The sequence below is a fragment of the Mytilus trossulus genome, chromosome 9 (assembly GCF_036588685.1).
Source record: "Mytilus trossulus isolate FHL-02 chromosome 9, PNRI_Mtr1.1.1.hap1, whole genome shotgun sequence".
Classification (NCBI taxonomy): Eukaryota; Metazoa; Mollusca; class Bivalvia; order Mytilida; family Mytilidae; genus Mytilus; species Mytilus trossulus.
This window is the reverse complement of record NC_086381.1, coordinates 14,403,095-14,427,402: the sequence shown is the minus strand read 5'-3', so window position 1 is coordinate 14,427,402 and position 24,308 is coordinate 14,403,095. Positions and strand designations below refer to the sequence as shown.

At 32.0% G+C, this 24,308-nt stretch overlaps 2 protein-coding genes across 4 annotated transcripts in view; one reads left to right on the top strand and one right to left on the bottom strand.

Annotated features, from left to right (window-relative positions):
* The window catches only part of LOC134685191 (RNA polymerase-associated protein CTR9 homolog), a 46,938-nt gene extending 38,708 nt beyond the window's left edge, over positions 1–8,230 (bottom strand). The window contains exons 1-5 of the mRNA XM_063544683.1: positions 8,108–8,230; positions 3,076–3,174; positions 2,136–2,375; positions 1,674–1,763; positions 1,073–1,248 (exon numbers count right to left, since the gene is read on the bottom strand). Coding sequence (XP_063400753.1) covers positions 1,073–1,248; positions 1,674–1,763; positions 2,136–2,375; positions 3,076–3,174; positions 8,108–8,149 — 647 coding nt within the window. The 5' untranslated portion in view covers positions 8,150–8,230. The remainder of the gene's footprint in view (positions 1–1,072; positions 1,249–1,673; positions 1,764–2,135; positions 2,376–3,075; positions 3,175–8,107) is intronic.
* A 7,836-nt stretch (positions 8,231–16,066) lies between these two features.
* Positions 16,067–24,270, top strand: LOC134683610 (uncharacterized protein DDB_G0279979-like). 3 transcript variants are annotated; one of them, XM_063542919.1, is made up of 6 exons: positions 16,067–16,155; positions 16,904–16,999; positions 20,925–21,081; positions 21,473–21,541; positions 22,924–23,057; positions 24,002–24,270. In XM_063542919.1, the coding sequence occupies exons 1-6, from the start codon at positions 16,153–16,155 to the stop codon at positions 24,230–24,232; spliced, it is 690 nt and encodes a 229-aa protein (XP_063398989.1). In that variant the 5' UTR covers positions 16,067–16,152; the 3' UTR covers positions 24,233–24,270. The 3 variants fall into 3 exon arrangements, with proteins under 3 accessions (XP_063398989.1, XP_063398990.1, XP_063398991.1); XM_063542920.1 differs by lacking the exon at positions 21,473–21,541; XM_063542921.1 differs by lacking the exons at positions 16,067–16,155; positions 16,904–16,999 and adding an exon at positions 20,258–20,414.
* The last annotated feature ends 38 nt before the right edge of the window (positions 24,271–24,308 follow it).

Sequence of the window (24,308 nt, the reverse complement as noted above, 5' to 3'; positions counted from 1 at the left end):
AATGTTGAAATTTGAACGGTGTATGGTTTGAATATCAGTGTTTTATGTAAAACATTAACCATTTCATGACTTTTTAATTTTCTCAATGTATGATTTGTAGAAAATGTGTGTATATGAAACAGTTCTAGAAAAGTATATTTTTTTATTCATTAGTTTCTTAGTTTAGCAATGAGCGTTAAGCCAATTAAAATTAATTGATAAATTTTCATCCCTGCTCGCCCCTCTGAAATCCTCCAGCCCTGATTTTTTCTATTTGAAAAAAAATATGATTTCCGCATTTTGTTCATGTTTGTTTCCGGTAATCATAGATAATTTCGTTTCATTCAAAACTTCCTGTTTCAAATTTGGGTTTGTATTTCTTCGAGAATTTAACAAAAATGATTAAGTCGACATATTCTGCTGCTCTATGATGACAACATCATCTACAGAGAATAGAGATTGATTAAAAGAAGGGCATGAAATATTCAAGTTACGGGCAAAATGCTGTGTCCAAGAACATAAACTGCGGTATGTCATAAATGATTAGAAAACCGTATATTTTTTTATTTGTACAATGAATTTGTGTCAGGAAATTTGGACTGTGAATGATATACAAAGGGAAAGGATCGTGGAATAAATTGGTATAAAAACATGACTGGATTAAAGAAATTGACACAAACACAAACTTGTTAGATTTATGACTGTATATTGAGCAAAAGAAAAAAAGTCAACAAACATACGCATTTTATTAAGTAAAATAAAGTTACTTTATTGAGAGTAATTTTTATTCATTTCTAATTTTAAATGTCAATATGATTACACACAAGATCTTACAGTCACTCATTTCATAAATACATTGTACTTGCATTATACTCATATTGCTCAATAATCACTGAATAAATGTATAGTTTTCATGATGAGGCCTTTTACAAACAATTATAAGTTTAATTTTTCTCACTGTTGAAAGGTGTATGATGACCAATAATTGCTTATATCCCAATCATTTGAACTGTGGTTGGAAATTGTCTCTTTTGCAATCATACCACATCTTCTTATTTTTATTTAACAAAAATATTCCCTTAAACTTCTTTACCTGGCTCTTTCTATTTTCTGAAGTTTAACAAAACAATGTCCCATTCCTAATCTGACTGATGCAGGACAACTAGGATTTGTCCTTAAGGCTTTCTTATAGTAGGCTAGGGCTCCTCTATAATCCTTCTTATTAAAGGCAATGCAGGCTTTACCTAGGAGTGATGGGATGTTGTTAGCCTGAAAATAAATTGTCCACATCAAACATTATGTATTATATTAACAATCCTACATATGCATGTAGATATCAAAATACAGAAAAATAATTTTTGTTTTGTTCAGAGAATATCACTCTGTGTCAATCATAGCTAAACAAATTTTTAGTTTAAAAAATTGTTCATTTAACAACAACAACAAAATATCTCATGGAAAAAAGTTAGTTATTTGGTTTTTTTTCAAAAGGTAAGAAAATATTAGATGTATGCCATTTCTTGGGTTTTTTTTCAGTAGAGAAAAAGAGGTTATGCCATTTCAACATATTTTTAAATGTTTTTGTGTGAGTTTCAATTCTCAATAGTTTTAAACACTTTTAAGAAGTACAGAACATTACCTATCAAATCATTGTATAAACTTGATATTATATTCATTATCAATAAAGCCATTACCTGTCCCAACACGAAATTAAACTGGGCATCAGCCTGGTCCATCTTGTCTCCTTCTAACAAACAGAAATAGGCTCTGCCTAACAAGTGGTTCTAAAAAATAAAGAATATAATTGTTTATTTCATTTCATAAACCAATTTTATTATACAAAAATCTTTTCCTTCTTGTTCGGCAATGTGCTGTGTGGATGAAGAGGTGAGTGGTAAATACTGAAAGATATGATTTACATCTGAAACTTTACAAAATCTGAATCTTATGCCATTTGAGATTAAAAAGGTATAGTGAGACATTTCCCTGAACATAATTTACGCACTGAATACAATTTAAAAAAGGTCATCTCTTGTCTTAACAACATGTATTGTGTACTATTTTTTTTGTAACATGAAGCACACTTTCAAATCTTCTTTTAATCAATTTCACATTGTTAGAATTAACCTCATGCCAAATACTGTTTACAATCTTACCTGGTCGTACATTATGATTTTGTCAGCAGTTGTATATAGAAGTGTTGCCTGTGTAAATAGGTCCCTCTTCTTGTCTTTATTTTTCTCCTTATGAGCTTTCTGTACATAATAAGCTGCCAAGGTATCCAGTGCTCGCATCTGGTCCTTCTCAAAGTTAGGATAGTCCAGTCCTGCATCAGTACGGGAAGCATCCAGAATCTTGACAAAGTCTTCCACATAGCCTTGCTTATAGTATTCCAACTGAAATAACATAAAATATTTTTCTAAATTAATAAAAGAATGAATGTATCTGTCTAAGGACAATAACTATTTTTTTTGTTCTTTACAACCTCTTATGAATATCTTTTACAGAAATAAAGGCTTAAGAGCAAATTATTAATACAATGCATTTTTTCATGTAATTAATATTTCCAAGGGACATAACTATATAACAATGTGTCACAAAGGGGAAAATAAATACAGAATGGAACTGTTTGTCTTCTTTTCTTTGCAAAATTTAACACAGTAGATGAGCATTTGTTAAATATATCACTACACTTTTTGAAGATTACAAAATGTAAGAACAGCAAAATACATGTTTTATAGTACCGGTAGTTTTTCTGATATTTTGTATGACACAGTGGACTGTGTCACATCCAACCATAATCCGTATGATTTAATGCATGTATGACATGTATGCATCAGTGTTGTATGGGTCAGAAATATATATGTCAGAACATCAATATCAATATATATATATATATATAAATTGAACCATTATATGCACACATGTAATTTTCATAAAACATGTGACATTTTGTGCATCTATATGGATTCTGGATTTTTTTCTCTATGATTTAAATGTATTTTATATACCCTTATCAATATACAACTAATGCACAGCTATGAGATTACACATAAACGTCTCAGAAGAATATTTAACTTAATCTCCACGACTTACAGCTAAAGTAACCCAGAGATGTAATGGAGCAACTTCCTGTCTTAAAATACTGAGGACTTCTTCTCCTTCAGGTAGTTGATCCAAATCTAATTCTATCACCTGAAATAAATAAGTCAGTCTTGTTTAGAAAATATTTGATAATTTATGCTCTACAAGATATTCACAACTGATTTTTAAAGTTGTATTTTCTTGATTTTTAATATCAATAATTTATTTTGGATACTAAAACAGGCATGACAGTTTGGAAAAAAATATTTAACAGTAACCTTGATACAGTGGTCATCTGCCTTTCCGGCAGTCCCAAAAAACTTCTCTATATCATTCAACTCTTTGCATGAAATCATAATCACAAAAACAAAGATCCTTTTAAGTTTTAAACATGTTTTAAAACAACCAAAATATAATCCTGACACAAATATATGTAATAGAAATAAGAAAAAAAGATATGGGGTATCCATCCATGACACAAAATCAGTTCATGCACAGCAAATTAAAAAAAAACACAAAAAGGAATAGAACAACTCTTTTATTGCTGTTCTTCATCTCAAAGTCACAGTGAGGTGTTCAGTGTAGAGGACAAAATAAATATTGGAATTTTTGTGCCTCTGAGATGGTGAATAGAATGATAATCTGTGATTCAATTACAATGTAGGTGATGAAATGACTAAGCCGGTGCAGATTTAGTGGGTCTCATTGGGGTCTAAGCGTGATGCGGGATTGCTGTTTTTTTTTAAGTGTGACACGTGAAAATCAAATAATTGAAAACGGGAAATGAGGTCTTGCCGGACCGGGGAAATGACTAACAAATGAGAATTGCTTACAAACATACAGTACGCCCAGAGAGTATGTAATCGCGAACTCTAATCACCGATTTCCGTGTGTAGCGGATTGACACTGCGAATCACGGATTATACTCCCAATTTCCTCCAAAGATTCCCTCCCAACACCGCGTGGCTGTTAATTGGTTTATTGCCCATCGTAAGAACTGAAAATTAATGACGCGTGACAACATCATCGGATTAGCCAGATTTATTACCTTTGTACATTTAATCGATCTTGATTGCACCTGTGTTCTTTAAAATACGGTATTTAAATGTCATTTCATTGTCAGATAAAAGTGTGACATTTTTATTTAAAATAAGATAATTATTTTTGTATGTTTATGCCCATGTCATTGTCTTATGACAGGCAACATACAACGTACAAAAATACGAATAAAACACTTATTTTGTATTTTCATTATAGTCCGATCCGGTCATATTTTTTGTTTTTTTCAACAAAGATGATTTTACCACAATCAGAACCTTTTATGACCTACTCAGTGAGCAATATTCGGTTCATTAATAGTTCAATATTATATAATTAATATCAACTGGCTTAAATCAAAATGATGTTTTTACGGTTATATGTGTGAGCAATATTCGGTTCCTTAATAGTTCAATATTATATAATTAATATCAACTGGCTTAAAACAGAATGATGTTTTTACGGTTATATGTTCAATCTAAATTAAACCCAAGAGTTAATTAATCAGATCAACAAGTGAACTCTGCTTAAAACTTTCAATTTATTTTGAAATGTAAAATATTATGTTTCACTAGCTCGGTAGATTACCGACTTGAAATATTTGAATTTAAAAAAGAAATTGTAAAGTGACAAATAGTTTTGTATGTATGCAATGTGGCAGCCCTATATTCATAAATACTGAGATACATTCGCCGCCTAGACACAACACAATAATAACAACCTTATGTATTTATATGGAGAAAAAAATCATGTGTTTTTATCCGTAATGATCTGTTATTGATCTTTAATTATTTAAAATAAAATTGGATTAGCGCAATCCGTCCGTATTTAACTGCTTGTTAAAATCCTCGGCGAAATATAAAAAGAAGTATTTCAACAATTTATAAAATAGAATATTCAAATGAAATTATATCGTATTTCAAGAAAGAAATATGTAAAAAAACAAATTGTGGATCGGATTTTTACGATATCGACAAATTTTCACAGAGGATCTCTACCAACGCCCATTAGGAACTGAACGACATGCATCCTGTTTTCATCTACCATTAATATATAGTGTTGACTATGAACGTATAAATATATAATGTCCGGTTTTATGTCCTCTGTTGACTGAGAAACGTAAAAATAAAAGACTGATGTTGGTTTATTCAGAAAAGGAATATAATTTAGAATCTGGTTAATCTATTGTAAAAGGACCTTCTAGAGCCTCAATCTTAACGCACACACATTTATGTCAATTTTTTACAAAGCAAGTATAAACCTTGAAGGAACTTTCCCACGGTTATCCAGAAAGGTCACCTGAGTTTACTGTTACATGATACTATTTCCCGCCAAATAAAAATCTCGTGGACAAAATTGATGTCACTATTTTTAGCATTCAATATTGTGAGCGAAGTCAAGTTCAAGTTCAAGTACGCACTGTTGATCACTGAGATGCGTATTTTCTTCCCACAGCAATTAATTGCTTTAAAAATATTTAAAGATCACTCTTCTAAATACAACACAAAAGTTTACATTCATTGTGCGTAAATGAATATTATGCAACGACGAGTCGATGCAGCTATAGAAGTAATCCTGTTGTAGCCGAAATGTATTATTTTATCCTAAAGTAGTGCTAACAAACCGTGAAGAGAAAATGTAGTAGACTTAATAAGCATAAGGAATGGTGAATAGTATTTTCTTTTTTTCTTGCATATTGCATATACAAGTTTTAAAACGTTATTTTCTTTCTTTCTCACATTTTATACCTTCAGCGTTAATTTCCGTTTATTTTTACGCAAGTATCTTTTCATAACTTAAGTTATATAAATTACCGATAAAATAAATCGAGATCATAATCAAGTATAGATTTTTTTTATAAAACTTTAATGCAATTGTAAGCATTAATAACAACCTTTTGCTTTTTAAAACTTTTATTTTGTAATCGTAAAATGGAAATTGCGTAGACTTATTAGCATAACAGATAGTGAATAATACTTTCATTTTTACTTGAATTGTATAAACAATTTTGAGACCTGTAATTTTTCTTAACACTGCCTTAATTTATTCAGCGTTAGTCTCTGTTTATTGTTACACAATTATACTTTTAGTAAATTAAATATTTATTAACTGATAAAAAACGGAAGTCAAAATCAAATATAGTTTGTTTTTTAAAACTTGATTTAAATGTACAGAGTCAGTGCAATTAAAAGAGTTAACAACAACATTTTGATTTTTATTTAATCTTTCAATTGTTTCAAGCAATCAGATATAAACTGATAATCAATAGACAGGAAATGCAATTGTTTAATTACATAAGAAATCTCGCATACCTTGACTGTCGCTTGCCGGCATAGATCAGAAGGATTATGGCAATTAATTACCTGGTGTGACACCGCGTCACTCCAGACTGGGAGAGATGTCGCTAATACAATAAACAAAAGGTAACGGATTTACGCGAAAGTCGGAGGGAATACTCCCAAATTTCTCGGAGAATTTAGGGAGTGATGTCGGAGTTTCCTGGTGTAACACCAGGAAAAAACTCGGTGTATGGAGTATTGGATGGCTTTCGCGAAAACTGTACTGTAGTGTAAGAGGGATACAGGAATCTGACAAAACAGTAAGCGGGATCCGGGATCGGACCCCTCCCCCCTAATAAGACCCCCGATTTAGCCAGAGACCGATTTTAACTAGGATCCAAAGTGATCTTTCAAGACATCACAATAATTAGGAGAATTAATATTAATAGTAAGTATGAGGAAAAAGGTTAAACTAGACCAGATTACTCTGACATCCAAAAGGGTAATCAGAGCTCGTCCCATATAAAAAAAAAGTGGATATTTGCCTGTCCAAAATGCTTTGTTACTTCAGAGGCTGACGACATCGGATCCATAAAAATTGGCCCTCAATTTATTCATTTTTTATTTATTTCTTCATTTATGTTAAGTTTCATTTACTTGCCATCCTTTATTTTTTCTTATTTGGATATTTTTACAGGGACCCATAGATTCCTACATTTTAACTTTCACTTTGAAAGATTGTCAAGTGACCAGTGAGAAAAATGTAAGTGCAATGCATTATCAGAGCTGATTTATGCAAATGATTCAATACATAATCAAACACCTTGTTCATTTGATGCAAGTAAGCTGAATGGTCAAGTGTGTTCAGATTGTTATCATGGTTGGCTACTAAAGTTAATTGCTGATGAAATAAGCATAAACATTTGCATACTTCAATCTCAAGGCTGTGAAGTCTGTCATTATTTGATGTTCATTTCAAAATAAAGTTAGAATGCAGGAAACAATGGGTCACTGACAATACACCTTAAAGCTATTTGTCCTCCATAACTGGACATCACACAGGTTCCCATAAAATTTCGACATCTTAATTCAAAGTATACATGTACAAATGTATGATGCCACAATGGAAAAGTGATTGTTGTATGACATCAAGAGTTCAAGCTGTACAGATTCCTGGGTCATCCTGGAATAGTGATAAGGTGTATATGAAAAATGTCTACAGACATTATCATGAGGGGGCGGGGGTAGGAGGAGTCCTGATCCTGAAATCTTGGGCTTAAAAAACATGAAATCCTGCGGTCCCCAAATTAAATAAATTTAAATCCTGACATCCTGAAATTTGTAAAAAGAATTCCCAGATCCCGAAAGGGTCAATTCCGGAAATTCTGAGCTTAAAAACACCACATCCCCGAGTTCTGATAAAGGTCCTATCCCCCCTCATTTATCTCCAAAATATAAAGACTTACTAAAGTGAAGCAAGCGTGCATAAACAACTTATTAAAACTCAATTACATTTGGGAGCTCACTAAGTAAATGTAGCACCTGCCTAAAATCATTTATATTTATATTATAGGTGTTTGCTTTCCCACAGAATAACGTGCTAATTTGAGTTATTCCCCCATGTAAACACTTAAAACAGGTAAAAGGTAAATTTGGGATCAAGATCCAATCCCCTATGCTATGTCAACGGTGGATTTTGGATCATGCTGTAACATAAACGCACATACCTCGTCTGTATCCCTTAAAGGGATTTCAATAGAACCCGACATGGCTCGGTCAGCAGCGTTCTACTTTTTCAGAATCCCAAACCATGAACAAATTTACAAATTCAGCATTCGGCTACTTTTTAGTATACTTCCGGTTCCGTTGTGACTCTATCTTTAAACCAAATAGTAGTTAGTATGCAATAACGCACTACAACGGCTTAAGTTTTCAAATTCGAACAGACAGGCGTAATTTTCAAGTGCTCGAAAAGTTTATTCCTATCATTTGATATCTATGACTCAAACCTGTTTGCTAACAACATTATTTTTTGTATTAAGATGTATTAAGGTAGATAGGGGGTCTTCTTCTATCTTGGATCTTGAAAAATCAGATAACTTCGGTCTACATCATTTACACATGAACTTCCAAGCTCCACATTTTATATATATATATATCTCCTCTTTGTTAACTATTTTTATTTTGGTTGAACAATTGCCGTTACCGCCGTTTACCGCTTTATTTTTTTTTTATTTTCCATTCTCCCATTTAAGTTTCTCAAATATGTTAGTACATGTAGTCAGTGAAGGCATTTTTCCACACAAAAGGGGGACCATGGCCCCCAGGGCCCCTTGGATCCGCCTATATAAAACATGTACATTCTGACTCTTTTTGTATTGATATTATCGGTAATTCAAACTTTTAACAATCAGATACCAGTTGGATAAGCTTTACCCACGTATACATGTTAGATAAAAACAAGGGGTGAGACCTATTAAAATAATTTCTACTCGGTTTGACTGTTGCATATTCAATTCGAATTACGGGGGCTTTCAAATAAAGAAGATATAAACCAGTAATAGTTTAATTTTGGCAGCTTGAATTAACATATAAGATACATAAATAAATATAATTTACGCACAAAATATTCATATAATACAATACAAAAGATACACATACGAATAATCTTAATAAAGCGGGCCTAAAAGAAATAACAAAATGCGCCCAAAATGCGAAAACTCTACAACTGCTCACTCAAATAGCAAACTTCAATTTTGTAAAATGGGTTTGGGTGGGTGGGTGAAAATTTAACGTCTAACTCGAACAATCTAAATCAAATAATAAGGATATAATATAACAGTGTGAGCAGGTTTCACTCACTTACAAATTTATTTACATTTTATACCTTAAGGCTATCCAGTCAAATTTGCAGACGAATTTCAGCCAAGTAATTACTGGTTTTTAAATTATAAAAACAAACCAATTACGGGGGCTTTCAAATAAAGAAGATATAAACCAGTAATAGTTTAATTTTGGCAGCTTGAATTAACATATAAGATACATAAATAAATATAATTTACGCACAAAATATTCATATAATACAATACAAAAGATACACATACGAATAATCTTAATAAAGCGGGCCTAAAATAAATAACAAAATGCGCCAAACAACCCGCCAAAAAAGATTAATAAACACAAATTACACACACACACGCAATAGAAGAATTGAAACCCAAGGAATGAAACACTTCCTTGTAAGTTTCAGTTGAATAAAAAGGAATAAGAAACTTCCTTTATACGACACACTCAGAGAATATGACGGACTCCCCTGTAAGTGCACTAACTTCAAGTAAGCTTATGATCCCAAAGAATAGTACACTTCTTTGTAAGATCAAAATCCTAAGGGATAAATTACTCCCTTATAAGATTAACATCGATGACCTCCTATCAATATACAAAGCATACAAACAAACCATAAGGTGATTATCATACAACAAAAAATACATAATACAAATTATATATGACTGATAACATGTTGAAAGCATCTGCGAAGCTCGTATAGACCAGCTTCATTAAGATGCAACCCTCCGTCCTTAAAGGCAAAAAGAGACCTAATAGGACGCCCTCTTACAAGAAACCTTTTATATGATTTTATAAAAATAATGTTATATTTAGAACATACAGAAAGTAATTGCTTATTAATATTAGCACATTTAAAACCAGTTAAATCAAAATCTACAGGTCTTGGTAAAATAGAAGATATATAAAGCTTGATATGCGGAGACAAATATTTAAATTTTACAAATAACTCTCTAAAATCAGCAATAATTCGATCTACAGAAAAGTCTCTAACATCGTTAGTTCCAACATGAATAAGACAGTATGAATAGTTACTCAAGTTTATTTCACCTTGATCCAGTTTCTTCTTAATAGTGGAAATACGAGCACCACTGTAAGCTTGAAGGTCCATGTTAGAAATGCCAGATAAATGTTTACAGATTGAATCGGATAACACCAGTACATGTTTGTTGGTTATGTCTGAAAAAATATTATAAAAGTTTGGCAGTATCCAAACGTTGATGCTTTGGTTGAAATTATTAAAAGCAAGGGTCCTGGTTGCCTTTGTTTCAAACGGGATTTGAGTCGTGCTTACCGCCAAATAAATATAGATCCACACGATGTTCATTTAGTAGGGTACCGCTGGAGAGACCATTTGTATTTTGACCGTGTGTTATCTATGGGTCTATGTTCAGCAGCGCAAATTTGCCAACGTTTTACCAATGCAGTCGCATATATATTTAGATTAACAGGTTTTGACATTATTAACTATCTTGACGATTTCGCGGGTGCAGAAACGTCTGAAAACGCCTTTATAGCTTTTAAGGAGCTGGAAACTTTATTTTTGTCTTGTGGTATAGAGGAATCTACTCATAAGGCCTTCTCACCATCTCATAGAATGGAATTTTTAGGTATTATTTGCGATACAGTCAAGTTAACTTTAGAAATCCCTGACGATAAATTAAAGGATATTCGAAGTATTCTTGGATCGTGGGAGGGTAGACAATCAGCTAAACTAAGGGATATACAGTCCCTTATAGGGAAATTGAACTTTTTAGCAACTTGTGTGCGTCCTGGAAGGGTCTTCATGTCTCGTTTACTTAACTGGTTACGTGAGGTATATAACAGAAAGGGTTACATTTCTATTCCGTCGAGCATTATCAAAGATATCGTATGGTGGCAAAAGTTCGTCCCGTTATATAATGGCATCTCTATGATGTCGTTGGAAGAGTGGTCTAAACCAGATGAAATTTTCTCCTCTGATTCATGTATTACTGGTTGTGGTGGATGGTTCAGCGGTCGTTTTTTTCACAGAACCTTTCCAAATTTTATCCTAGAATATAACCTTCACATTAACTGTCTGGAGTTATTGGCAATTGTAATTTGTTTAAAGCTCTGGGGTCAATTTTTCAAGGGCCGAAAAATACGAATCTTGTGTGATAATCAAGTGTCGGTTACAGTGATAAACACAGGAAGATCCCGAAATGAGTACTTACAAATGTGTCTGAGAGAAATATGTTACTTATGTGCACTATCAGAATTCGAGGTGCGAGCATGTCATGTGCCCGGAAGTGAGAATAGAATCAGTGATTATTTGTCTCGTTGGCATTTGTCTGATTTGCATCGAACTCAATTTTTTAACTCTGTTTCCTCGAATTTAGAGGAATTTGAAGTTGAAGACAGTCTATTTGCTTTTAGTCACAGTTGGTAGTTTTTATATATTTGCATATATATAATTCCTTTTTTCAGATGCTCAGTTTAAACAGTTAGAGAAAGATGTTAAAACGTCTACTAAGTCTGCGTTTGCAGTAGGAACTCAGAAAAATTTAGTTTCACAATGGAGAGCCTTTTTGCTCTTTTGTTTTTATTTTGATGTTGCTCCCATTCCTGTCACTTTTAAAACGATTAGCTGTTATGCGCAATTTTTAAGTCGATCATTCAAATCGACGGATTCCATTAGGAATTATATCAATGGTGTAAAAATTATGCATTTTTATTTAGATCTTCCATTTCCCCCTTTAGATAATTTTGAATTTAAGTTGTTAATGGCGGGAATTTCTAGAGTCAAACAACACTGTCCTAGACAAGCTAGGCCTATTACTCCCGATTTGCTAAAAGAGATGCTTAATTTTTTAGACCTTGATAATTGTATAGATATTGTGTATTGGTGTTTATTTTTATTTGCCTTTTTTCTTATGTCTCGTAAGTCTAATTTAGTGCCAGATTCTGTAGATTCTTTTGATTGTAAAAGACAACTTACTAGAGGCAAAGTTTTTATGCATGAAAGAGTAGCTATTGTGGTATTTGAATGGACTAAAACTATACAATGTGGTGAACGAAAATTTAACGTCTAACTCGAACAATCTAAATCAAATAATAAGGATATAATATAACAGTGTGAGCAGGTTTCACTCACTTACAAATTTATTTACATTTTATACCTTAAGGCTATCCAGTCAAATTTGCAGACGAATTTCAGCCAAGTAATTACTGGTTTTTAAATTATAAAAACAAACCAATTCGAACTATATCAGATGCCCTAGAAGACGAACTAGATATATATGTTAAACTGTTTGCAATTCTTTACGCAGACGATACTGTATTAATGGCTGAATCAGCCACAGAACTTAATTTGTTATTAGAAAAATTCGAATCATATTGTGATGTTTGGAAAATGAAAGTCAATGTAGATAAGACTAAAATCATGATTTTTTGCAATGGTAGACAACCTGCTGATCTTAAATTTAATTATGGTAATACTGATTTAGAAATTGTAAATGAGTTTAATTATCTTGGGATTTATTTTTCAAAAAATGGCTCATTTAAAGCAAACAAGAAGCATCTCGCAGAAAAGGCGACGAGAGCCATGTATGAAGTTATCAAAAAGGGGAGAAAGCATGGCTTATCCATAAGCTGTCAATTAGATTTATTTGATAAATTGGTTAAACCTGTTTTACTTTATGGCTGTGAAATTTGGGGATTTGGAAATAATGATATATTAGAAAGGGTTCATTTGAAATTTTGTAAACTTCTACTTCATCTTAAATCTTCTACCCCGAATTGTGTTATATATGGAGAATTATGACGTTATCCTATTAGTTTAGATATCAAGGTTCGCATGATTTCATACTGGGCGAAACTGATTTTTAGCAAACCCAGTAAATTATCAGCAATTGCATACAAATTAATGTTTAGTTTATATCATGGAAATAATGTTAAACTTTATTGGATGAAATGTATAGAATTTATCCTTAATGAAACTGGTTTATCTTATGTATGGTTATCTCAAACTTGTGTAAATGAAATTTGGTTAAAGACTGTTGTAAGAACATCTCTCCAAGATCAATTTAAACAAACATGGTACTCAGATATTCAAACGAGCTCAAAAACATTAAATTATCGCCTTTTTACGGAACTTTTCGGATTCGAAAAGTATTTAGACATTTTGGAACCCCGTGATATTTATACTTTGTGTCAATTTAGACTCATTAACCACAGATTACCTATAGAAAGTGGAAGATGGGAAAAAATTCAGAGAGATAAAAGAATATGCGAACTATGTGACTTAAAAGATCTTGGAGATGAATTCCACTATGTAATGAAGTGTAAATTTGTGGCTATAGAAAGACAAAAGTATATCGCTAAAAAGTATATTGATTATCCAAATATAATTAAATTTAAGGAAATAATGAATATGAAAAAACAATCATATTTAAAAAAGCTATGTACATTTATAAGGCATATTAATTCATGTGTGTGTTCTCCTGGCTAAACTCAACTTATACATGTATTTGTAAATAGTGTACATATTATGTTTTCTCTAATTTATAACTGTGTTATTTATTACATGTAACTTCTGTATACCATTGTATTTACGAAGGTTTGTCAGAATAAAGATATATACAATGACATTTCACTCCTTTTAAAATCAATCAATCAATCAATAACTTAAGTAATCAATTGTGTAATTTAGGCTTGGCAATCTGGCTTCTAATAACACGAGCAACAAGACGGGTGCCACATGTTGAGCAGGATCTGCCTACCCTTCCGGAGCACCTGAGATCACCCCGAGTTTTTGGTGGGGTTTGTGTTGCTTAGTCTTTAGTTTTCTATGTTGTGTATTGTGTAATATAATTTGTCTGTCTGGTGTTTTTTTGGTTTTTTTTTTATCTATGGCGTTGTTAGTTTATTTTCTATCTATGAGTCTGAATTTTCCTCTTGTATCATTTGCCCCTATTTAAGACCCGGCGCATTAACAAAACAGTTCAAAATCAAGTCAACAGAGCTTTTAAAGCCAACATAGATAAGGACGCAACGTTAGATATTGCTACTACTGCGAAAAATAGCGTTAAGTAAATATTTGACGGGATTTTTTTTATAGAAATGCTGAAATAAATATTTCAAATCATACATGAAAATAAAGATTGATTCTTAAATTTTCACATAATGATAGAGAAAAAATAAAAATATAATATTCATAGGCTTAGGAAGTCAAAGAGTATCCGACAAAACGTTCACTTAGCGTTGTCCCATGTAACAAACTCGAAACATAAAACTGGAACAATTCGCGAAATGTGCACGCAACTCTTCGAAATTTTGCATGACAATTCAATGACGTGATATATTTCAGTATTGGTTAACATGGCTGTCTCCATTTAAAATTTGCATACATATTTTCAAAAGAATATGATGTACGGAATTGTCCCATCGGAAATTGAATTTGGAAACTTAAAACATTTCAGTTCAAAAATAAAATTTTGACAGACAATTCATTGAATAGTAAGCAAAATCGTTTTGTACTAAGTGTTAGCTACCGAAATTCGAATTGAAAAATAAATTGAGCTACATAATAAATTCAAAACAATAGATTTGCAATGTCTTGCGGAATTGTCCGAGTTCAACTTTCATGCCTTCACAAAAGTTTTACGGGGGAAAAACCAGAGATTTGATTTCGTGAAGATTATTTTTCGGCCTTGATAACTATACCAATAAAAAGTACTTTTAAAGTTGAAGTTGGTACACCCAATAACATTAAGATTACAGGGTTATCTATAAAAAAATACGGATTAATGAAAATGTCTTGCAAGTTTGTCCGTTATCATAATTTGACGTCGCTACAAGCGTAATATGCTAGGGACGGCATGCATTGTGTGTTCCTTCCTGCATTAAATATAAATGTCCTGCTTTCAACAAAACGAAATGAGGCACACATTACAAAAATACATATCTATAAGACGGTCAAAAAGTAAGAAAACTTCAGTAACAGAAGTATAAGCTATTGTATGTCACTGCTTGAATAAACCATACTCGGGTTGAATATATAATGCAGCAATATTCCTCCAAAAACACACAATTACCAGCAGTAAAATTGAATATCCTATGTTAGTTATAGAATCATATATTGGATTGGATTCTCACGGCATTATACTTGTGTGTTATAATTTGCATTTACCCAAAAAGGAAAGCAGGAAGAATTAGATAAAGCGCGTTTCCAATTTAACGTCATTTTTATGTTACACTAAATGGTAGCAATATCTGACGTTGCGTCACTATACAAATAAATCAGCAAATTACACACATACGGTAAAACATAGTGTTACAACATCATGCACAATACATCACCGGTAACAAACCAATACTTTTCCAAACCAGAACCATATAATTCTATAACCAAAACGGGATGTATAAGGTCGACACAGCTGGCAAAAAAGAAAATAAAGAAAAAAACCGCTAATCACAATAACTTAAGATTTTTCATTGTTTTAAAGGTTCAGTTATACGATTTTCCGCTACTTGACACCATTGACCCCTTAGTTGCAAAACACTTCGAACTTTCCCCGATAACTGTTGCAGAAAACAACAATATGCTTTTGCGATGTCATCATTATTGTTGGTTATATGGAACTGATTGAATTAAAAACACAAATAGCGCTAACAAAAACAGATGATTTGTTTTCTCTCTGAGGAGCCAAAGAATAAAACATTTTGTTTTAAATTGCTCGAACACAATGTTATCTAGATGGAGTTGTCTAATTAGCACTCATATCCCATCTTCTTATATCCAAGTACTGAGGTAAAGTCATGAATATGCATAATATAACAGAACTAGCAAAACGTTTAGGAAACGTCAAATCAATTTAACAGCAACGCATATCTAACGTCACAATGAACACGTAGTAACAAGTTTTCTTGCTATCTGCACAAACGGGTTGGCGACTCTCTGAACACTATGGTAAGATTTATATATATATCAATCGTCTGTAGACGTAAATTAAAAATTCGAATTACCTCTGAGAAATAACTATAAACGACCGATTACCAAACATTGAGATCGGCAGGTTTACTTTGACTGAAGTAGTGAAACCTTCGAAGTTTACAATATTGACTTACATAAAAATATTAATTTGTAAGCTAATGTTAAGCTCTGATGCTCCTTAGATGGTTTTGCGTTTACGGTTTATTGCAGCATGGAGCTTTGGAGACCCGGTGATCTGGATATACAAGCAAGAAACGGCCAACATTAACTTTCCCCACTATTCTCATTTTCGTTTTCGTTTTCGTTTTCGTTTTCGTCTTCTTTTCCTTTTATTTGGGGAGGGGGGTTGTAAATGAAGGAGTTTACTGATGTAAGTCTTTTTTGTGTGCACATTGAAGTGGTTTATTTCAAGGTATGGTGTTATTTTGACCAATAAAAATTGATTTTGACTAACGAATTTTCAATCACATTATACGGAAACCGGTAATTAACTCTTAACTAGACATTTCCACTTAATACACTTATCTGTTCAAGCAAGATTTGAATTAAATCTCATCAATGAAAAGTTAATGATGAAAACTGATTGCTATCGTTACAATTAATCAACAAGCTTTTGCAATCGATATCATCATCAACAAAGTATGTACATATCTAATCATGTTATTTTCTGTAGAGACTTGCATCTTTACTCATACGGTTATAGATTTCATTGATTCGATTCCAGAAGGAACAGGCAGTGCCATCCGAGGGAGAACCAGAACAAGGTGTACAGCCAGACACAGAAAATGGAGGAAACTCGGATGCTGAAACTTTATTCCAGGTAATTTTGAGATTTAATAATCTACTATATGTGTTTATCGTCTTGAGTTTATTCTCTCTATCTTTATTTTTTGGCGCATGAAATCTCGGGTTATTTTGCTCTTTTGATATTTAAATATGATAACACGATTTCAAGTCAGACATAATCAGTAATGTGTAAAAGTCAAAATCAAGATCTAATTCAAAAGATGATACGGACTAACTTTCTCCAATTTAAGTTTCATTTAGTTTTGGTAATGAGAATCTGAGGCACTTAATTTGTTGAAATGACGATTTCACCACTCTGTGAATCAAAATTTACAAATTGTAAAACTACAAATATATTTATATTTGTTTTTATGAAACACAATTCCTAGATTATCCTCTACATGTAAACGGATTTTTTTCATATGCATTAACTCGTAACTCGTATCGTAGATCTATAGTAAAGTATCGCCAACTTTTGGTAATGTATCGCCAATCTTTGGTGATGTATCGTCAAACTTTAGTAATGTATCGACAATCTTTAGTCATGTATCGACACACTTCGGAGATGTATCGTCAATCTTTAGTAATGTATCGCCAGTCTTTGGTGATATATCGACAATCGTTAGTAATGTATCGCTAATCTGATGATGCATCGTCCATCTTTAGTAATGTATCGTCAATCTTAAGTAGTGTATCGCCAATCTTTAGTAATGTATCGCTCATCTTAGATGATATGTCATCCATCTTTAGTAATGTATTGACAATCTTTGGTGATGTATCGTCAATCTTAAGTAATGTATCGCCAATCTTTAGTAATGAATCGCTAATCTTAGATGATATGTCATCCATCTTTAGTAATGTATTGACAATCTTTGGTGATGTATCGTCAATCTTAAGTAATGTATCGCCAATCTTTAGTAATGAATCGCTAATCTTAGATGATATGTCATCCATCTTTAGTAATGTATTGACAATCTTTGGTGATGTATCGTCAATCTTTAGTAATGTATCGCCAATATTTGATGATATATCGTCTATCTTTAGTAATATATCGCCTACCTTTAGTAATGTATTATGTTTATCTTTTTTTTTTTTTATTTAACTTATGTCTTGATATTTTCTGTTCATTGTTTAATTTTTTTGACACTTGGTTTCTTCTTATTTTTCTTATTGGTCGTTTATATTTAATAAAATCTCTTGTCATTGATAGTTAACTGGCATGCTACGGTGCGGTTGTCCATTCTTTGGGGCTACAAGGAGAATTTGATTAGGCAAACTAAGTGACGGAAAACGATTACTTATTTGTTATCTTCCTTACTATATGTACCATTTCATCATGGAAATTCAGAAAACCCCATAAGGTTAACCATAGATAAAAAGCAAAACTAGAATTATATTTTTCTTTTGGAATAACTCTATTTATTGCAAGTTTGTCATTTTTAGTGTACAAGTTATTGTAACCATAGTAAACAACATTTTTTTAGGAACCATCTTGTCTGGTGCTCTTTTGTCAGGTTGTTTTCCTTTTGGTATATTTCTTGTTAACATTCTCAACTCTATTATTATTTTCTAAATGGTAAGAAAAAAAACATAATATTGATTTTAAGCAAACATTTTTGCAAATATGAAAATTTGACCTCCTTGTTAAGCTTTATCTGGAAAAAAATAAGCTCCACAGTTTACTCTTGATGTTACATTCTGAACCTAAACTTATTTGAGATAAATGATCTGTTTGCCTGAACAATCACTAAGCTAATTATAATGTATGGCTTTTGCTTATTTTTTATGGCTTTACAATGATATATACAGTATAATTGCCTGCATCCAGAGCATTTAGACTAGTTGTGTCATTGTCAATTATACCACATCTCCTTAATTTGATAATAGTATTTGTGCACACGCAAGTAGGATGTGATTATTTTAAAATAATATTGGTTTTAAGCAAACATTTTTGCAAATATGAAAATTTGACCTCCATGTTATTTGTGCACACGCAAGTAGGATGTGATTATTTTAAAAGATGTGTTTAAAGTTATCAAGATTCTTTATAAAAATAAGGATAGTAAGCAATTATATGCAACAGTACTGCCTTCAATAATGAGGAAAACCATATCATATAGTGGGCTTCAAAAGGCTCTGACATGAAAAATATGAAACAATTCAATTGCAAAAAAAATTACGGTTAACCAAAAACAAAGTAAAAGACATGAAACAATGACAACCACTGAACTACAGGCGGCTGACGTGGGACAAACACAAAAGGAATGTGTCGGGGTTAAACATGTTTTTGAAACCCTCCTCTTACCTGGCACCGTGGTGTAAGTATGTTTCAATACCGCAGTACAGCTAAAATGACTTGCTTATTGACGATTGTTGAAGCTTATTTGTATAGATTTAAAATGTTTCATCATGGAGTGTATGGTTTAGAGACACAAATACAAATAAAAACATACGATTGCCTAATACTTGGTAAAAGTAGAAACTGCATAGTTAGGGAAAATTTGCCCTATACTTGTTTCACTCACAAAATCAACCTTTTTTTTAAGAATGTTGTCACATTTTTTAAAAATGTTGTCGAATCCTATTGGAATTTGAAAATTAAAGAATCTTTATTGTATAATTACAACATTGTTTCACACATTTCCATAAAATCAAAATTCTTTCCAGCGCAGCATGTTGTAATTGAATGGATTTTCAAACAGAATAATAGTTTTTACGTTAAAATTTTGCATCAAAGGATCACTGAGATGGCCAAAATGAATCAATTCATATGCGACACCAATATTTAACGATTCTTCCAACATAAATCTGGTTTTGAACTTGATGCATACTCAAATCTATCTTAATTCATGCCTTTATAATTTGATGATCTGTTTAGAAATAAACCATACCATTATTACAACCTCAAAATACCCATACTGGGCTGTAATATTATGATCATTGAAGTATTATCTTGACATTGTACGTCCATGCTATGATTGAAAGACTTTTTAAAAAATGTCCATAGTGTGATAAAAAAAAATCAGAATAAATTGGCCCTACCACTTTTATAATATTGAATAATATTTTATGTCTGGCTAAAACATTCTTAAAGTGTTTTTTTCTTCAATGGTTGATTACTGGAAAACGTAGATCAATACTATTGTAGATGATTAACGTTTTGTATACATCATGAACATACCACGCTGGCTAATCACACGAATGTGACAGTCTCACGACATATGGTCATTGTATTTATCGTTCTAGGGCTAATTAAGTAAGTAATCAGTTTGTAGCAATATGCCGTACATATGTCACATTATACCAATTTTAATAGTTATTGCATTTCAAAGACATTACATACACGTATTCAGTCTTAGTGAAACATTTCCATGGCCAAACACCTAAAATGAGTTTATCTGGATTTCATTTTGGAACAAAATCACAAGGAGCATATGAAGGTTTCAACGGTAATATTTGAATTAAGTCAGAAGTGTGGACACATATTAGTGTGGATAGTAATTGATTTTTAAAAAGTGTTAGCAATTTTTTACTGTCTTATCATTACAGATACTTTGATTATGCTCCCACATAATGTTGCTATTTCTTTATTTTTCACATTGGGTTTTATGTCAATTTGTGTTCCATGGTGAAGGTTGAACAAATTAATAAAAGGACACGGAACATTTTTTGAATATTCTGTTTCTGTTGATACCGATTTCGTTTAAAAGATATTTGGAGTGTTTTGAAAAGAAAAAAGACAAACAGTTCTTAAAAAATACTTACGAAATCATACTTGTATAATGCTTTTCGTAGGCTATTATTTTCACATGACCCTTGTCCATATAACTCCTATAGCGTTGCTGAGTGTTTATGCATGACTGGTTTTCAAATGTTTGGGTTTGAGTGTTCCCAATGGATTCAGAAAACCCATAGGAGCGCATTAAATTCATAAACGGTTCTTTTCATTTGAATTACAGCTGAGATCGTTAGGCGACTTACTCAGAGACAGCATCGAAGCTGGAGAATTAGTGACGAAAAAGAACTGGTGGAGTAAAAAATCGAAATCTCCACCACATGATCCCAAAGATTTTGGCATAGAAGATACCACAGGATCATTTATGTCATGGAACAAAGGTAGGATTACAAAACAGTTTTTTCTTTCTAATAAATATTTTATAAAAATCTAAAGCGACAGATGATACATGAGAAATAGGCATAGACGATGTCATAGGATCGTTTATCTCGGGAGCAAGGGTATAGGATAACAAAAACGTTTGATTTCTGCAATGAAATTAAAACTTCTGTAATTACCATTTCTTTTGCTTGACTTGGCAGCCTAAGCTCTTGCTTACAGTGGTGGAGTGTCTATTTCTATAGGAGCTATCAAAATATGAAATGATTTGCTTTTTATACATTTTCTTGTCAATTTAGTAATCGTAGTTTATATATGACCTTTACGGAGGGAAGTGAAGTTATTCATAACAGGACATTTTTCTTATTTTATCACTCGCATTTTTTTTTACAGGAAATAGTTGTGGAAAGACTAACAAAGCAAGAAAAATGAAAACACAGACGATAACAAAAGATCATAAAGGTAGCTGTTCTATGCTATTCTGATTTTGATATAGTTTGTTTGTATGAAAGAAGGTTATAATGTTCTGGATTATGATGCATTGTAGCAGTGAAGGGAACATGACATGCCCAGTCAGTATCGGTCATTTGTTTTTATACCATCTGCGTGTTTTTCTCCTGCATGGAAAGCATAATGAGCAATGTTTCATTCAACCAAAAACTTGTGCTCAAATGCATATCATTATGAAACGGATATTTGTTTTATTCAGATCACAATTTGGGGAGAAATTCCTATGAAATCGCTAGTTATGACCAAAAAACAAATCACCAAGAAAAGCCATGGGACTCATGTGACATTGAACCTCTCTTATGATACTTCAGTTTTATATTTTTTATTTTGACTTCAAGCCACGAATAACCTGTTAAAATACATTCAGCTTTTCCTATGTTTAGTACCCAAAATCTCCATATTTAACAATTTCGGATTAAATATTATGAGGAATGTTTTGGACACGATTCTACTGAGAAATATGTATAATGACATTAACGCCAAACAACAAGTTCCGATAGTCACTGTCTCGTTTTCTTGGTAAGATACCGATATTAGTCGTGGGTTTATTGTCAACACGGCAAACGCTTCTTACCAAGAATTATCGGTGTTTCATTGTGAGTGTCCTACTCAATTAAGTTGTTCTTTCGTGTATTATTCAAGAAAGGTCCAGAACCTTTTGGACAAATTACTTCTTCTGACCAACAATGTAGCCCATGTTTACACAATTACATCAACTGAGTAAATGAATAGAAGATATCGAGTGTAAATAATAATGCCTGGGATATATAGCTTTGTCAACTTATTAAAGCAATTGACCCCATAGTAATTAGCCGTTGCGAAGTGTTGTAGAAGTGATAAGTGTCAATGTCAAAAGATGAAATTTCCGATGCCAAAATTCAATCACCTGCTAAAACGAATGATAAATAACTAACTTTTGTATTTCGTAATAAGATGAACTGTATGGTCATTTAATAGCTTTTCTATGGTGGTGCGTTTCAATGCTTTTTTAATCAAAATCCATTTTATAAAATTTTGTACAAGTTATATGAGAATTTTCGTCAAATATTGTGCAGATTACAATTTGTACAGGCACGTTTTATACAAATTACAATTTGTACAAAGTCAAAATACAAATTATAATTTGTACTTTTTTTTGTACAAATTGTAATTTGTACAAAATGATAACTTGTACACAACATATATATATGCCTTAATTAGAAATTATTAGTTACCAGAATATATATATATATACTAATAATAAACAATAAATAAATATAATAATAATAATAATATATATATATGTAAATGGCGATAATGCTATAACATTTTCCGTGTGTTTGTTTGTGTTGCAGATGATTTCCAGAACAATCAAGAAACAAACGAAAGAAATAGATTAAATTCAAAATTGCCACATATTCTTCATAAGCAAAAAAAGTTAGAAGAATTTGACAAAGCTGAAAAATTGAGAATAGCTAATCAAGATAAGGTAAGATGTCCATTCAAATTATAAATATTTTTTTTTCTATAACTAAAGTAATTAAAGCCAGACACATGGCAGGTAAAAAAAATGCACAAACAAATATACCAATAAAAAATACATCGTTTCAGGATATTAAGTAATCTGGAATATGAAAGTATTTCCGTCAAAACAGGTAAGCAGTTGGTCATCGATAATTTAGTAAATGAGTCAGTGGCCAAGAACAAAAGAAAAAATGCAAAGTACAAAACGTTATATAGAATTCCAAGACTAGTAAAAACCATTAAAATACAGAGATGATCTAATCTGCTTCAAATTGGTAAGCAGATCTCGTTCTAATAATTGGAATCATCTCACGACAAGTACAACATTTTAGAAAAATGAGGACAAGGTTATGGGTACGACACAAAGTACAAAATCCAAATTTCAAACTATAGTGTTGAAAAAGTCAGTAACAAAATGTATACATCCGCGGTGTAATGTTATATCTGTTTTAATGTACAGACAACGCAATTACCATCAATACCTTAGATTCTTGCCTTAATCAAAAAAGCCGGATCGTAGGGCATCTGAATTCTTCTATAGAATATAGAAATGTATAGAAATATCTCTTTTTGTTCATTCAAATACAATGATGAAACAAATGAATTCTTTTCAAATTAGTCTTCATGAAACAATTAAGAACATCTAATTGCTAAATTCGGAACTGATATAAATAATTTTGTTAAGGAAGAATGGAGGTTGCCACGAAACAGGTGCGTTCGGCTCCAATCTAAATTGACTATGATTATCAGTTTTCTTAACCAATGTCGTTGATTCTCTCCAGGGACACCAGCTTCCAATGAATCAATCAATCAATAAGAGTTTGTGTTATCTCACTTTAAATTGATTCTAAAATGTCTTTTCAAAACTTTTATAACGTGTAAAATGACATTTGATATGTTGTATTTCAGGCACTTGATGAAATTGACACTTTATTGGCAAAGTTAGAAAATGAAGAACAAAAGAATATAAAGAAACCATATCTTACAAAGCAAAAGAAGACACACACTAAGGATGATTTGTGGACATGGGAGGACGACCGTACAAACCTTCAGAAACCAGTCACATATCATGATTCTTTAACCGACAGTTTGGATAAACTTCTTGAAGATATCGAACAGCAAATGGATGATAGAATATAAATCGTTTTAAAATTTGTTAAATACAGTTTTGTTACTTATTGATGTTTAATGATAAAATTGTCCCCTTCACTGCAAC

Coding starts and splice junctions, on each gene's coding strand:
- LOC134683610 (XM_063542919.1), top strand. Junction 21,542..22,923: donor GATAACAAAAGATCATAAAG/GTAGCTGTTCTA, acceptor TTTGTGTTGCAG/ATGATTTCCAGAACAATCAA. Junction 23,058..24,001: donor GAATAGCTAATCAAGATAAG/GTAAGATGTCCA, acceptor GTTGTATTTCAG/GCACTTGATGAAATTGACAC.